General features: G+C 47.3%; 1 protein-coding gene across 1 annotated transcript; it reads right to left on the minus strand.

Annotated features, from left to right (window-relative positions):
* Window positions 1-899: 899 nt before the first annotated feature.
* Window positions 900-9,922, minus strand: GHRH (growth hormone releasing hormone). Its single transcript, XM_030288529.4, has 7 exons — window positions 9,784-9,922; window positions 6,183-6,282; window positions 5,253-5,384; window positions 4,517-4,621; window positions 3,778-3,915; window positions 3,385-3,481; window positions 900-2,560 (listed from the first exon to the last, which is right to left on the minus strand). Exons 2-6 carry the CDS (start codon window positions 6,260-6,262, stop codon window positions 3,418-3,420), a joined length of 519 nt encoding a protein of 172 aa, XP_030144389.3. The 5' UTR covers window positions 6,263-6,282; window positions 9,784-9,922; the 3' UTR covers window positions 900-2,560; window positions 3,385-3,417.
* Between the last annotated feature and the right edge of the window lie 5,656 nt (window positions 9,923-15,578).

Here is a 15,578-nt window from a genome sequence, read left to right on the forward strand (position 1 = left end):
GTGTCAAGGGTAGCTGCTTTAATGGCCTTTATCAAATGTCTTCTGGAAATCCAGGGAAATGACATCAGCAAGCAAAGCATGTGGATAAAGGGTGTGGAGCATTTCACGTGTGTGAGACATGACCCCACTTTATTAAATCCACCTTGTCTCTTCCCCCTGCTGTTGCTCACACTTAGCTCACTGTTCCTGCTCTTTGTAGCTGTTCCTACCTGCTGCTTCAGTGTCAACATTAGGGTGGGCCCACAGAGGCTTAGTGAACTTCTTTGACCTCCTCTGCACTCCTTCAAGCACCAGATCTCAGGCTGCATTCGAGTCCTCTGGGGCTAAAGGAGTTTTAGGTAAGAAATAACTAAGCTACTATTCATAGTCATTTACCCTGAAATGGTTTTTTAGCATCATATTTTGTTACTGCTCACTTAGAAGCTTTGTTTTGTTACTAATTCTTTCTGCTGATGCTTTGTGCTAGGACAGAACTTTCCCTGTGCCTATAGAGCTGCAGTGTTACCCAAGGAGAACAAGGATGCAAAAGGAAAATCTTCGAGTGCCCCTGTGGTGTATTTTCTCTTAAGCTGTGTGTGTTGATATTGATTTTGCTACTTATGCATTAGGAAAGATTGTGTTTATTATTTTGGTCTTTTTGTCCTCAGATATCTATTTGCTTTATTTGTTTTTATATTTAATCTCGCAGAGTTTGAGCATATCTTTCTTCATTTTGAAGCAAACTGAACCTCAAAAGAAGCCTCTTTTATTCCAAATAGCTACACTCACCCATCCATTTAATCACACAGATTCAATCACCCAAACACTTTTAAAATGTTTTCTAAAGGGCTTTGATTTTTATTTTTTTTTTCAGTATCCAATCCAGTTATATGTGCCTTTTATGCCACTTAACAGAGTTAAAATTCATTTTGCTACTCTGTCTACTTACTACTTTAGGAATCTTCTTCATTTTTTTGTAATTCCTTTCCTTGGAGGGAGTAAGTCCTAATGGCTTTGAGTGTGTTGTTGCAGAACAGGTTTACAAACCCATTTTGAGCCAGGCTACTCAGGTGTATATTCAGTACTGAGGCTACTTCTTTTGTGTGTTTCTGCACTGTGGAGCAGAAGGATGTCTCAGACAGCTGCCTGCCCGTGGAAGGGTAGCAGTTATCTATTATCCTGTTATCCATTATCCAGTTATCCATGCTCCTGCTGCTGTCACAGCTTCTCTGATCTCCCTCAACACCCTCTCAGTGTTCCCCGTCCTGCTGGATGCTTTGTAATACTTCCCCAGTGCTGGAGTTGTAAAACCTGACCAGGGAGGGCTGGAACAGGGAGTTGGTGCAAGGATGAAATTATTTCCATGCACACTGGAGCCTCCTATCCTAAAACATGTCATCTGGTGCTGGTAACTACTGCAGACTAACAAGGAATTGTTGGAGTGCAAGGAGGGAAGACTTCATAGGCCTTAACACACATTTATATATCATTGTGGTTCAAGCCTGGTGTTATTATTGGTACTGGAGCCTTTGGTAACCCAGTTTTGAGTCATCCTTGGTGCACTTGACAACTGCCTCTGAGGAGCCTCTTCCATTCTGGGCCCAGAATCAAGAAATTAAGGTAACAAAAGAGCCATCTTGACCTGCTGTTGGACAGGTTTATTTAGAATGACTCTTATTTCCTGCTGCTGATGGGAGAGCAGACCCCATCCCGGTGCTATTTACATTTCTGAAGACATAATTATTACACAAACAACAGGGGGACTGGGGTGAGAGGGAGGAAGGAGCTGTGTGAGGTCACTGGGATAATGACTTACTCCTTTTAAAACACTCACAGTAACTGCAGCCACGGTGGAGTCCAGAGCCAGGGGCTGGCACTCATAGGAGGCTGAGTACAACAGTGACAGCCCGATCTGATGCTCAGGGATCTCCTTTAGCTCTGGCAGGGCTGTAATTTCAGCTTGAACTCTTCAGGGCTGAGCAGGCAGTGTAGCTGAGCACTTTAGAGTTCCTTCTGCTGCCAGGGCTCTGTGTCAGGAAGCCAGGCAGCAGCAGCAGCCCTGGGCAGTGTTTCCAATGAAAGGGAGATGTGTGGATTCATGTCTCACCTCACCCTGATCCTTGCTGTGTGTGGTTGTGCCATCGGCATCAATTTAGAGAACGCTCTAATCAATTTACTAAGTTGCCTAAAGCTGCCTTTTGGTGGCCTCATATTTATTAATCAGGCTCTCAAACAGAAATATGACTTGGCAGAAATTTTGCCATACTTTGTGATTTGAAACCTTAATTAGTAGACCAAATATCCCCAGGATTACAAGTGTATCACTTATTTTTAGTCTCTGTGTAAAGCAGCCTGAGGTTAAACCACAGAAGTGGGTTTTTTCTGGTTTAGTACAGAGCAGTATTTCAAGAGGGGAGTTAAATTGTAAAGGCTGGAGTAAATTAAGTAGTACTTCAGCACTGCATTCCTTTGATCAGATCTAAGGAGTCTATGCATCAGTTTCCAGCTGCTCACATCTGGGATTGTCTTCAGTGCTGTGAAGGGCTCACTGTACAGTTTGGTCCATGAGCTCTGAATTATTCTAGACAGAAAGAGGAGGAAAAGAGAATTACCAGAAAACTTCATAGGCACACACAGAAATTTTTTCATTCCTTGGAGGCTTTTCCTGACTGACCTTATCTGTGGAAAGGTAACCAAGTCAAGCATGGCAAAAGAGATGCTGAAATATTATACTCTCCCAGCTGAATCCACAGGTGTAATTTATGTAGAGTTCTGATTTTCCCTCTCTTCCCCAGCCCCTCTTTTGCTCATTGTGCACACTGATCTCTCCACACCCCTTTGTATTGTGCTGGCAGGATTGGACAGGCTTAATTTCTGTGGGACAGCTGATCAAGTGGAGGTATTCCCAAGGATGGACAGTTTGCTGGCTCTCATTCCCCCAGGAATAGCAAGATTTGGAGCATAATTTTAGTCCTAGCTGACTGTTTTCAGGATTGAGGGATACAGAAAACAGTAAAACTTTCTCTGCTGTCCAATGCAGGGAAAATCTGACATGTCCCAGGGACCTAGAGACAGGTTCTGCTGCTGGAGAAAGATTTTTGTCTGCCTTTAGCCTGGCCTAGACCCTCAGGCACTCTATCTCAGCTTTGCAAGGCTGCTTTGGCTTGCTGCAAGCCTGTTCCCAGAACCCACATGCAGCTTCACAGCACTTGTGTTCTCCCTGTTCAAACTAGCAGGGTTTTAGGTACTTGACAATATTGATTGGGATTTTTTTTCCCCCCCTTAAATTGCAGCAAGTGCCTTTTCATGGACAGCAGTGGGAGCATCGCTGAAGGAGAGCCTCAAGCCTTGAGCAGTGCAGCAGCAGTGAGTTATGCACAGGACTGAGCAGGGAATGGTACTCACCAGAGCGTGGGGAGATGGAAAAGGGAGAAGTATTTACATGAGCTTAGCCAGGGTGCTGGGAAACCCTTCCAGCCCACTGCTGTCGATGTCCTGGGGCCTGTCAAGGAAGAGGACAAGGATGGCATCATTTGGATCGATGAGAAATTCACTTTTCTGCTATATTTTACTGGATTACAGGGCTGAGAAGACAGCAGAGTGGTGTGCTGCTGTGTGGTGCAGGCTGTCTCAGGACAGGCTATTCTTATCTGCATCCTGCTTGTGGGGGTCAGCCTTATTCTTTCCCCGAGTATTTCTGAAATGACAATTCTGTAGGGTCACGCTTGGAAGGCAGGCAGCAATAAGGACCTGGGTGTGTTCCTGCAGTGAGCAGAGAATGAATTGATTCCCACCCACCTTTGGTTCTGCAGGATGGCTCCCAGGAAGTCCCTCAGGACCATCTGCTGCTGGTACTGGCTGTCCATCAGGATGCTGTCGGACTGGCGCCTGCTCAGGAACTCCTGCACCCCTTCCCCTGGGCTGCTCTTGCTGCTTCTGTTTGGTGAAGATGAGAAACCTCTTTGTTTCTGAGATGCTTTTTTGTCCCTCACTCAAAGTTTGGCTCAGGCTGAGCAGCACAGAAAGAGAACCTGTTGGGACTGAGCCTAAGGCCATTCTGCTTAATTTCAGCAAGGAATTGGTCACTGTATTTTCTGCTTTGTTAGAAGATGGATTGGGCTGGCTTGCATCTGACCAGTTGGTCTTGTTTAGGGGCAGTCAGTGATCTAAGTAGCCAAGGGTGATGGAGAGGCTGTTTTCTGTGTTCAAACCAGGCCAGGGATAACGGTTCCCTACCAGTGAAGGATCATTGCAAATATTACCAGCAAATATTATTGCTTGTTGGTATTGCAGCAGAACTCTCAGCTGATCTGATGCTTACAGCCTTGGAGGAAAGCATTAATTAGGCTGCTTAATGCTAACTGTGATTAGGGGTATCCAAGACTGTAGGGATGTAGGATTCCCTTCAGGATGTGGACCAGCAGGAGAGATTGCTTCTGTTGCAGTGAAAGGCAGTTATTTCTGCCTGGTGTATGGAAAACACTGCCCAGGGCAATAGGCAAAACCAGCCCTGGGGCAGCAGGGTGCTGGGGCTTACCCGAGCCTCTTGCCAATGATGGTCTGGAGGAATTTTCGGGCGGAAATCTGCGCCAGGAATTTCCTGTAGTTGTCAGTGAATATGGCGTCAGCGTGGCGCTGCATCCTGGGGGAAAGGGAGCACAGTTTGTTTGCTCTCTGAGCTGTCAGAGAGGAAAAACTGAACAGCCCAGGTGCCACAGGGCTGATACCAGGGCAGGTAACCACAGCAAACACCTTGTAGTGTTGGAGGGTAAAGGATTTGAGGGAGCTCAGTCCGGACATGGAGGCAGCAGGCAAAATACAATCCCTAGGGCAGGGCTGGGCTATTCCTGTGCTCTGCAGCAGCACCATCACCTCCTGGCAGGGCTGTGTCTGGGACAGGTGACAGGCACCTCCAGCAGATTTCTAGCCTGTGGTTAGACCCAGACTCCAGAAAATCCACAGGTAAGGGAAGCACAAAGCACTGGGCTGGTGGCACTGTTGTACTTCAGGCAGAAATAAGGATCCTCTGACTCCAGGCAGAGATGGAAAGCAGAGGCTCTAGCATCCCTGCAGATCCCCAGAGCTCAGTGGAAAATTCTGTTCCTTGCAGGAGCCCTGAGCCTGCCCCATCAGTGTGTCCTTGCTGGTGAGGACAGCAGGACATGGCTCTGGACATGGGTGATGGTTTGGGACTAACTGAGCTGCTCCTGGGCTGGGGGGAGACTGCAACCAGCACACCCTGCAGCAGCAGGGCTGGCAGGCGAGGTACAAACCTTTTCTCAGTGGAGTCTGATAAAAAACCCTCTTCCTCCTGCTCCTCTGCCAAGGGGTTTTGGCTCTGCAAGGAGCTGCTGTGCTGCAGCTGGAAGCTCATGGCCTTGCCAGCAACTGGCCCTGGACTGTACCTGCAAGAGAAACCCCAGGTACACTGTGAGGTGTGCTCAGATGCCAACTGGCACTCAGTCTTCTCAATCATTATTCCCTACTCTCCTCCTTTTTCTTTCTCCAGTTTTCATCCCATCTTAGCAGTATCACAGTGACTGTCACTCAGCTAGAAGCTGCCCTGAAGCTCTTCCAGCAGTGAAAGGGTGGTTTATAGAGCCACCTCAAACAAACATCCCCCTCACTGAGCTCCCAGCACCCCTGAGCAGAATCCCACTGTTTCTGGAGTCTTTGTGCCATGGCTTTGGCACAAGGCTAAAGAATTTTCTATGGGACATTGCAAATCCACATTAGAGAAGCCAATGCTCGATTTTGGGCTTCTCTGGAGTTGTAGAGGTACAAAGCAGTATTGCAGCTTCTAAGACCCAACATGGAAATACAGGAAATCTTAGTCGGTATCTGTAGATTTCATGTACGAGAATATCTGCAGTTCTGACTTCAGGTACCCTGCAGCTGCATCAGTGTTTGGGCTGGAGGTGCTGCCTGCTCTGGAGAACGCCAGATTTCCCTTTATAGAACCCAGCATTCAACTCTAAACCCAACTGTTTGGGCTGAACATCAGCTGCCTGCCTTCTTTGGAAATCACCCCTTGGCCAGCAATGCACCCAAAAACTAAGACAGAGCAGAGAAATAGGTCAAGAAACACATTTAGAGCTCAGCTGGCTTTCAGAAGTGCTGGCAACTTTAGTTTGACACCTGCTTATTTTGCACAAGGTCAGAGATGAGGCAGAGTGAGAGTGCATAAAGCACTCAGCACTTACCTGAGAGCTGGGTAGAGAGGAGAGGAGATGGAGCACAAGACTAAATGCAGGAACAGGAGCAGGATGGCCTTATCCAGCATCTTCCACCCCTTGGAGTCACCTAAAATGCAGAGCAGCCTGAGTCAGGGCAGTGAGGGGAGGCCAAGTTCCACCTTTGTGTTCTCAGTCCCTCTGCTCATTCCTCAGCACAAAGGGGCTGGAAATGTGCCTCTGTGGCTGTGGTGCTTCCCAAGGCAGGGATGTCTTGGTGTGGCCCAGTCTCCCCCGTGGAGGGCAGTGGCTGTGTCTGCTCTGTCAGGGTTTGATGCTGTGGGAGTCCCTCACTGACCTGTCCCACTGCTGTGGCTGGAGGAGAGCTCTCTCTGGGCTGCTGTGGCTGGAGGAGAGCTCTCTCTGGGCTGCTGTGAGCCCCAGGAGCCCCTGCACAGGCTGTAAAAGCTCCTGGATGAGGACAGCACTTGGCAGGGATGTGAAAGGAACCTCACTGCCTGCACAGAAGCATCTGCAGCCAGCCCTGGGACCTGTCCTGGCTCTCCCAGGCCTGCTCACACGGCTGTACCTGCAGGTACCTGTGTCTGGGCTGCCTCACTGGATGGCCAGAGGCTGGGGAGAAACGGGGAAATCCAAATATATGGGAATCCAGGGCTTCCCTCTGGCTGCCCTGGAAGGTCTGGGACCCTGGCAGGAGGTCAGGAACCCCCCTGTACCGAGCCCCCAGAAACACTGTCTGTGATCTCTGCCCATGGAAAAGAGTTTTCAATCTTACAGGGTGAATTACAAGCTCTGAGTGTTTGATAAGAGTAATAATTAAGTGTTGCACAGGTGCAAAAATTAAATTTTAGGATTCGAGATTAGGGGTCCAAAGGGGACAAGATGGAGGAAATTGGGTGTGTCTTGTCATTTTTCTCCTTCTTCATGCCCTCCATGTTTCACTGCAGTGTTGGCATTTTTCTGTTGGTTTAGGCTGGGGACACACTGTCCAACGTAGGTGACAGATATTGGCACGTTATTGTAAATCCAGCACAGGTAGTTTCTGGTATTTAATGTTTGTAACATCCCACTGAGGGCAGAGCCCCACACGCTGCCCTGCAGGACAGAGCTGCGGCAGGGCAGCAGAACATGTTAGAGATAAACAGAATAAACAATCTTGAAACCAGCACAGACGAATTATGACTTCTTCTTTGGCAGGGGGGCAGAAAGACAGAGACTTTCTACAATCTCAGAATCATCAATACCCACAGATTCCGACACCTCCTTAGGGCTGAATCCTGCTGTGGGGAGCAGCTCCCTCAGCTGCCCCGAGCTCCGGACAGGGTGAGCTGGGCTGAGCAGCTCCAGCAGAGCTTCGTGCCTTGGCTGAGAGCTGAGGATGACTCAGGCCCCGGGTCAGCCACCCTGGGCAGCTGCAGAGAGGAGCTGAATTCCTCGCTTTTGTCCCTGCAAGCCAGCATCAGTAGGAAGGTATTTCAGTGAATGCTGCTCTTCCTGAGCTTCCATTGAAAGCGACTGATCTTTTGCTCAAAGAAGATTCTTTAAGAATGTGGATAGGAACCTTTAAAATACCGAGTTTGCGTGTTCTCTATCTTATTATACACAAGAAAAAGCAGAAAGATGTTTGATCTCCCTAAGAGGAGGGAAAAAACACCCTTCCAAATGTATAACGATACATCCTTGTAAAAGGAGCCGTTTCCAGATGGAAAGGGTTTGCTTGGACTTCTGATTGCTCAAGTGAACTTTCAAGCAGTGGGTTTTGCAGATGGGGGGGCAGGGAGGCTCTCTGATGGAAAACATCATCAGTGAGCTCTCTTTTCTGCTTGGACAGAGAGGGGGAGGCTCATGAAGGACCTGAGGTCTTGCAGGGGGGTCTGATGTTGACATCAGGGAAGTTATTAACAGAATTAGTGGCAGTGCCACAAGTGCACAGATAGACATGGAAAAGGTGTCACTCTAAGAAATGAGGTTTCTTATCACAAAGTTGTTCTCACCCAGTCTCTGTTTCCAGTTTGTGCTCCCAGATGGGACCAGCAGCTTCCCCAGCATTTCCCCTGGGAACAGCCCAGTGGCTCCTGCAAAGATCCTTGTGCTCATGGGTGGCATCTCCTACCTCCTGCACAATCACTTTGGCCCCCTAAAGAGCCAAGGAATGCTTAAGGGGACTTTGATACATGTACAGGGCTTCTGCTTTTAGAACAACTCCCCTGCTTCCCTTTCCTTTTCGACTTTTTCGTTTGAACTTGGTAAAACATGCTGCTCTGTGCCTCTTCCCTAAATATCTTCAAGAAAATCCCAAGTCAGATTTTTCTAGATAGAGGAAATTATCTAAGGCATTTACCAGTGGGTACTAGCAGACTGTGGCGCCAGCATCTATAGAAAGTGCCAACCAGGAGATTTAATCAGCATTAGAGAAGCTTCTATGTGAACTGAGAAGTGCCAATGTAAATGAAAACCTGGCCCAGCGTTGTCTGCTTCCTCTTCCTAGGATACAGCCCCATATTATCACTTTCTTTTTGTCTCTGGCTTCTCTTCTTTAAATGTTGAGGTTTTTCTCTATAATTGCTTTCTGAACATTTGAGATCCCTTTTTTATTTCTCCACTATTTGTTTATTTGCAATATTATTTTTGTTTCTGGCTTTGTCCTTCTTCCCCTATCCTGCTTTTTCTTCTCCCTTAGCTACAGACTGCTCCCAGATTTTTGGGTATGTCTGTGTCCCTTTTCTCTCAAGAATAAATCAGAAATGAAAGTTCTACATCACTTTCCAGATGTGTCTGCTATTTCAGAAGAGAAGCTGGGAAATTGAAGTGTCACCCTGTGTGCAGGCAGCTTGGCAGCTCTGCAAAACATTGTCACCTTCGAAATTCTCCTGAGGTGAGGGACAACTTCCCTTTCCATTCTGGCAGCATGTGAAAAAATGATTAATAAATAAATCCCTCTTAAGATGAAGAGCTTTTAGCACCACTCCAGCAGATGAAGTGTAATAGCTTTGTTCCATCCTATGCAGTGGGAACAGCAGCATTGTGACAGTGATGTTGGAGAGCTGGGCAACTGCCTCTGGCCAATTCTGAAACTTCAACCTGAGCAGTCTTCAAAATACCTCTGTGTAGATGAAATGAGGCTTTTGCCATGCCTGCTGTTTTATAAAGCCAAAACTTTCATACCCTGAAATGCCACATTAGAAAAGCAGAAATCCTTTTAAGCCTCCCTGTGCCTCGTCGTGGCTGGCTTTGCATTACCTGTACCACAGAGTTGTGGTCCTCCTCACACTTTGGCTCAAACACAGTTTCATTGCTGGGTGGGTAAAACACCGTTCATTTGCCAGGGAAAAAGAAACTCACATCGACATAGCAAAAGAGAAGAACTGTGCTACAGCTGGTAATCATCTAACATGTTTTATAAAGCTCATTTATAGCATCGGTTTGCACTTACGATGTAGCTCAATTGTTGCTTCATTCGCTAAGTTGGTACAAATCTTGATATGATACAAAAGCACCTGGCAAAGCTCATTCCTGACTCCAGCTTTGATTGCATTTCAGTGGAATTTAATTGTCCCCAACTTCCAAATAGACATTATCTTGTTAAATGCACAGAAAGGCTCTCACTTACCGTTCCTGGAGAAAACAAGCTCCTCCTAGAGCAGCTCCCGCCCAGGTGCTCCTTCCCCTGTTGCAGATCCAAGTTCTGCTCTGGAGCTGCCCCCGTGAGCGTGCCGGGTGGGTGCTGGGTGGGTGCTGGGTGGGTGCTGGGTGGGTGCTGGGTGGGTGCCGGGTGGGTACAAGGTGGGTGCTGGGTGGGTGCCGGGCAGGGTGGGCACTCCGGAGCTCCCGGGCTCCTCTGGCTGCCAGGGAGCTGCACCTCCGCTTTTATACCTCATCTCCCTCAGGGGTCCTGTGGGCTTCCACGCGTCAGAGAATCAATTATCCTCCTGGATTTCAAAGGCTGTGTTTGCATCCTCTTTCTGTGTGCGTGTGTGTGTGCGCGGAGGGGGCTGTGCTCGTAGCCCAGGGTCATTTGCACGATTTCTCTTTATCCCTCTAAGAGTGAAGAGCAAATAACAGAAATAATCTGGCAAAGTGAACGACAAATTCACTTTGCTTGGTAAACTTTGCTTTTCCTCTGCAATTGCATTTTTTCCTTCTAGTCCGCAATGAGAGTGAGATAACCATTAGTACTTTCTCACACTGCCTGAACAGGAGGGTTGATCTTTTTTTGCTATTTTATTTTCCTTTGATTATCAGCCTTTTCCTCTTTCTCCTTTATTACTCACACCTGCACCAGGGGGACAGTTCATGCTTCAGTCCCTCACAAACATCACAGCTTCACACCAAGCCCACAGAGCAGCTGGAGAGCTCTGCTCCATCTGTGTGCTCTGGAAAAAGGCAGGGGTGTTCCCTGGGGTGCTGCACCACTGGCAGCTGTGCTCATTCCTGGAACAAGGTTCATGAAAGCCCCGTTAAAACTAATGGAGCTTTCATGCCAAGAACACCAGGACAGTTCAAAGGAGTTCAAAATAAGATGTCAGCAGGAGCTCCACCTGCCAGATTTTTCATATTGACTTTACAATGCCCAGAACTGATGGGGACGCAGACCGTCCTGTCTGAGGGCTTGCATGACTCCATGATGGGAAGAAGTTTCAGCAGATGACGTGACTCACGTCTGCCTGCTGCCAAATACCTTCACCTGGCACCACAGTGGCACCCCAGCTGCAGAGAGGGATTGCAGGGAGGATGGTGCAGCTGGGGTGCACGTGGGTGCCTGTGTGTGCAGGGCACCCAGTGCATCCAGTGATGGTCTAACCCTGTTATTGCCTCTCATTGCTTCTTGCAGGTGTATCACTGTGTCATCCACACAGAGGGGGATTTCTGGGTAGCACAGAGCAGGTTTGACAAAATCCTTGTCCTGGTGCACACAGCTGCATGTGGTCCCTGCACACTGGAAAGGGATTTTTGTTAGCTTTTTTGAATCTTTGTGTTCTCTCATATGTGAGGCTGGTTGCACTAATTTTTCAGCATGATTTATTTTTCTTCCACTCTCTTGGTGCTGCACTGGCTGAACAGATGAATCAGATCATGCTGTTAAACCAGTCAAGAGCCAGTGTTATTTCAAGGCATTATCTTAAGCCTGGTCTTGAGCTGATTCTCCATCCAGCTGGCCCCTTGCCTTACACAGAGCTGTATATGATACCAGGCAATATTTCTCTGATCAGGGAGAATCAGTCTATAATTGACTTGTTTATAGCTGTCTGCTGCCCAGCCTGGGTTAGGAGAGCTCTGATCCGTGTTCATATCTCAGCGAGCTGCTTTCACAGAAGGCTCTGTAAAGCTCCATCATCCCGGGGCTTTCCTTGTGCTGCTTAGGTTGGGTTCTTGCCATGCACAGCTGGACCCAGCAAGACCCAAAACAGGAGAGAGGACAGAAGGAGGCAGCAGAAATTTTCTAAAAACCCTCAAGGCTCTGTTGGGTGCATCCAGTTTAGGAGTTCTGCATCAGCATAAACAGAGCAGCATTTCTGTCCCTGGGATTTCCTGCCCCAGCTTCAATCAAAACCTTCCTGTCTTCCCAGGACCCAGAAAGGGCATTTTTGGAGCTTCTCCACCAGACTCTGCAGGCTCTCCCTCTGACTCATGCTGCTGCTTAGCACCAGAAATGTCTGTGATCCCCACTGCTGCCTGGATGAAGATGCTATGGAGCGTGACAGGATCCAGAGCTGTTTGGAGCCACTTTTGCATCCATCCCTGCTGGTGTTGCAGTGTGTGCTGGAGCTGGCAGGGCACGCTCTGTTCTCATGGTCTTTTTTTCAGCAGGGCTGTCATACATGTAGAGCTGGTGCCCCTTGCACATGCCAAGGGGGCTCTGGCTGCAGCTCCGTGCTCCCCACAGCCCCAAAGCTGCCTCCAGGACTATCAAAGTGGCATTCAAAGTCTAAACAAGCTGCCTGTGTGACAGCATTCTTCACAGGAATTTCTCTTCAGGGTTACTATCAATAACAATTTGGCACAACAGATTACAAATTTTTGCAAAATGAACAGCTTTTTCTCTTTAGACAACCTCTTAGTTTGTCCCCAGAACCTTCCCAGTTTCTCCCCATCTCTCCTTCCTGCCACAGCAAGTGCAGTGCCAGCACCCACAGGCTCCCAAGCCAGAGGTTTGTAACACTCACTGCCTCCCACAGATCTCCACGTTAGCAGTGAGTATCAAAGCAGCGACCCTCGAAGGGGGAATAACGTGCTCTGACTCCATTGCAGAAGGCTGAATAAATTGCTTTTATTAAGCGAAATTATATTACATAAATACTGTACTAGAAAAACCTCTGTCTCCAGAGAGTCACGACACAGCTTTGACCCAACTGGGCAATCAATCCACACAACCATCACCAGTGTCCAATTAACAAATCACTCTTAATCTCCATAACACATTCCACAGGTGCCAAACAACAGGAGCAGCCAATAGAGATAAGAATTGTTTTCTTCTTTCTCTGAGCTTTATCACTGCGTCTCACAGCTTCCCAGGAAAAATCCTGGGAGAGAGAATCATGGCTCTCTCTGTTCAGAGAATGTGAGTATCACAAATGAGCAGCAGGTAACTCTCAGTTTTCCCTCTAAACCCAAGCCTACACCAGTGCAAGCTTGATGGAATCTACTGCCAGGTAGAAGCTGCCACTTCAGCATCTGGAACTGCTGGATTTCGGGGTTGCATCCAAGCAGACCCACCCTCCCCACAGCCCCTGGGTGAAGCACGTGCCAGCTACTCTTATTTCAGTGCCAATCCTTCACTGACAAAGGACACAGAGCTCGGATCCTGAAGCAATTTCCCAGTATTGATTTCCTCTCAGCTTTACCTCCCCTGGTCTCCATGCCATGCTTTAAAAAATCACCCCTGTCCACTCCAGCTGCACAACCTAACAGCTTCAGACAGGCTGAGCAGTGTGGGAAATGGGGTCCAGCCTTGCAGGGCTGAAACTAATGGCAGTCAGAACTCACCAAATGGCAAAAAACCATCCTGCGTTCTCAGCTGTCAAAAGCTTTTCTGCACTTCTCCAAAATGTCACACAGGGTGGCTTCTCCACCCTCTAGCACTTCCAAGAGAGCCCTGGGGACAGAGCTGTTCCCTCTGGTTTGCTTTTACTTGAGTGAGAGGTGGGGTGGGGACTAACTTGTGGCAAATGCCCTAAAGGTGCATTAAACAGAACTGCCTAAGACTAAAAGTTATGGTTTTTGCCTGGGTTTGCCACCATAGAGGTAGGATGGAACCCATTTTGGTTCAAGTGTTTTATCCCAAGTGGCAGAAGTCAGGCACATTTTAATAAATTCATAATCTTTTACTTGCAGCGTTCATTACTGCTGTGTTCACAGTAACTTTCATTTCTAAGTTCTTTGTAAAAATCCAGTCATTTCTGTGAAAAGCAAGCAAACTTAAATGAGATGAGAAAGAGAAGATTTAGCCTGTGATACCGGTTCCTTCTGAGGAAGAAACAAAAAAAAATCCAAAACTCCAACCCAGCGGGTGTGGTGAGACTTGCCATTAGAAAATTATACAAGACTTGGTTTCTTCTTCTTGGAAGGATAAAGTGTTGGGTGGGACTTGGATCTTCAGATCCTCCAGACTCAGCTCTTTGAACATCAATAATTTCTTGAGGAGCATTTTTCCTGGAGGAATTCAAATTTGGTAAGAAGCCGAATACAAACATTTATCAAAATAATCTCAAGGAAGGAGACACTCTGGAGGAGAGCACTGCTTGCACACTGAGAATGAGTCTGAAGCAGGGGATCAGATTAAAATCAGACAAAATAAATCAGAAATTCAGAATGTGTAAGAAGTGCTGTCAGAAGGACTGTCTCGTGGTGTTAAAGGCCTGCTTGAAAAGGCTGCTTAATCTTCAGGCATGAGCTCTCCCTGAGCCTGACAACAGCAAACAGCAGCAGCCTGTGAGATGTGCAGCTGTCAGGAGGCCCGAAGGCTCTGCAGGTGGGATCCATTTATAGAGCCTGTACCTGTCTGGCTCTGTTATTTCCTAGCAGAGCTTTGGAGAATTTCAGCATCGCCCAAGTGAGCTGCCAGGAGTTTCAGCCAGGCAGCAGCACGTTACACTCAGCTGTAAGCTTGAGAGTTACTGATTCCTGAATTTCTGGCTCTCTAAGTACCATCTCCTTCCTACTCCAGCCGTGGCAGACAGAGCTGAGATGCCAGCAGTGAATGCCAGGAATTAAGGAGCTCATCTTTGGTCTTACCACTCTCATTTCAGTTTGGAAAGGAGCCTTGGCTAGAAGGTTACGGCCAGGATCAGTGAACAGGGAGAGGCAGCTTCAATCCTTTGAAAAGCCTAATAAAAAACTGAATAAAACTAATAAAAAACGGAATAAGAGTGAGATGTTACTGGCATTGAGAAGGCAAAATGTGGTTTATGGAGAGGGAATGAGGAAGGCTGTGTTTCCAGTAAGGGATGAGAAATAAGAGCAGTAATGAGTAATTATTTCCCTGGCTGAATACGAATGTGCAACCTGAGGATGACAAAACATTGGAGCACAAGCATCACAGGTACAGTGAGTTGTAATAAAGAGGCCTCACTGCAAAGACAAGCAGGAAATACCACACGGAGCAAATGTAGAAAGGACTAAAAAAAGCCAAGGATTGTTTGGATTTGGAGAAAGACTTCTTGCTCAAGCATTGTCTCTACCTAGAGCAGAGTGCTGACAAAATTGTCGTGTCCCCTTTTTTAATAAATTTTAGTTTGAAACCCACTTGCATCTGGTAGGCATTGGGGAAAATTTCCCTTTTTTTTTTTTTTTTTTTTTTTTAAATAAATAGCTTCCTTTTTTTGTCATTTCCCAGTCAGGTGCACAGAGTGGGTCAGTGTGATGCTGGTGGAAGGTGGGGGGCCACAGTGGGCTGAGGGCAGCACCTGCTGGGGCACTCCTGCCCTGGAGGGTTTGGTGGCCTTGGGGTGATATAGAGTGGGAGAGGAGGGACAGGAGCTGCCTAAAAACTGCACATTTCACCTGCCTAATTCTGCTTGGGGTGAGTAGTGCCCTTTCTGTTGGGGAGAGAAGAAAATGAATCAAATATACAGTAACGAGGGTCTTTTCCCTTTTGCAAACTCCATCTGCGAGGACTGTTAATCCATTCTGATAAGGTCCTCCTGACATTTTCAATAATTATTTCTTCCTTCTCAGTGTTTTTTTTTTTCATCCCAAACATTTAGAGTTGGGGAGGAAAGAAGGTGAAAGAGCAGAATTTACTGCTTTCCTGAGGTCTGGCATTATCCCTTAGTCACTCACTGGGGGCTGGAAAAGCTCCATTTAGGAGTAATTTTCTCTTAGGATTATTATGCCAGAAGAGTTTCTGTGTATAAATGTCTCTGGCTTCTGCCACTCATCAGCAGTGTTCTCCAGTTGTCTGTAATG

Source organism: Taeniopygia guttata, chromosome 20, assembly GCF_048771995.1.
Source record: "Taeniopygia guttata chromosome 20, bTaeGut7.mat, whole genome shotgun sequence".
NCBI classification, from domain to species: Eukaryota; Metazoa; Chordata; class Aves; order Passeriformes; family Estrildidae; genus Taeniopygia; species Taeniopygia guttata.

Excerpts from the sequence above, each read along its gene's own strand:
- GHRH (XM_030288529.4), bottom strand. The coding sequence starts at position 6,262 with ATGCTGGATAAGGCCATCCTGCTCCTGTTCCTGCATTTAGTCTTGTGC. Across the intron at positions 5,385-6,182 it reads CCTCTCTACCCAGCTCTCAG|GTACAGTCCAGGGCCAGTTG; the intron begins GTAAGTGCTGAG and ends TTTCTCTTGCAG. Across the intron at positions 4,622-5,252 it reads TCAGACTCCACTGAGAAAAG|GATGCAGCGCCACGCTGACG; the intron begins GTTTGTACCTCG and ends CCTTTCCCCCAG.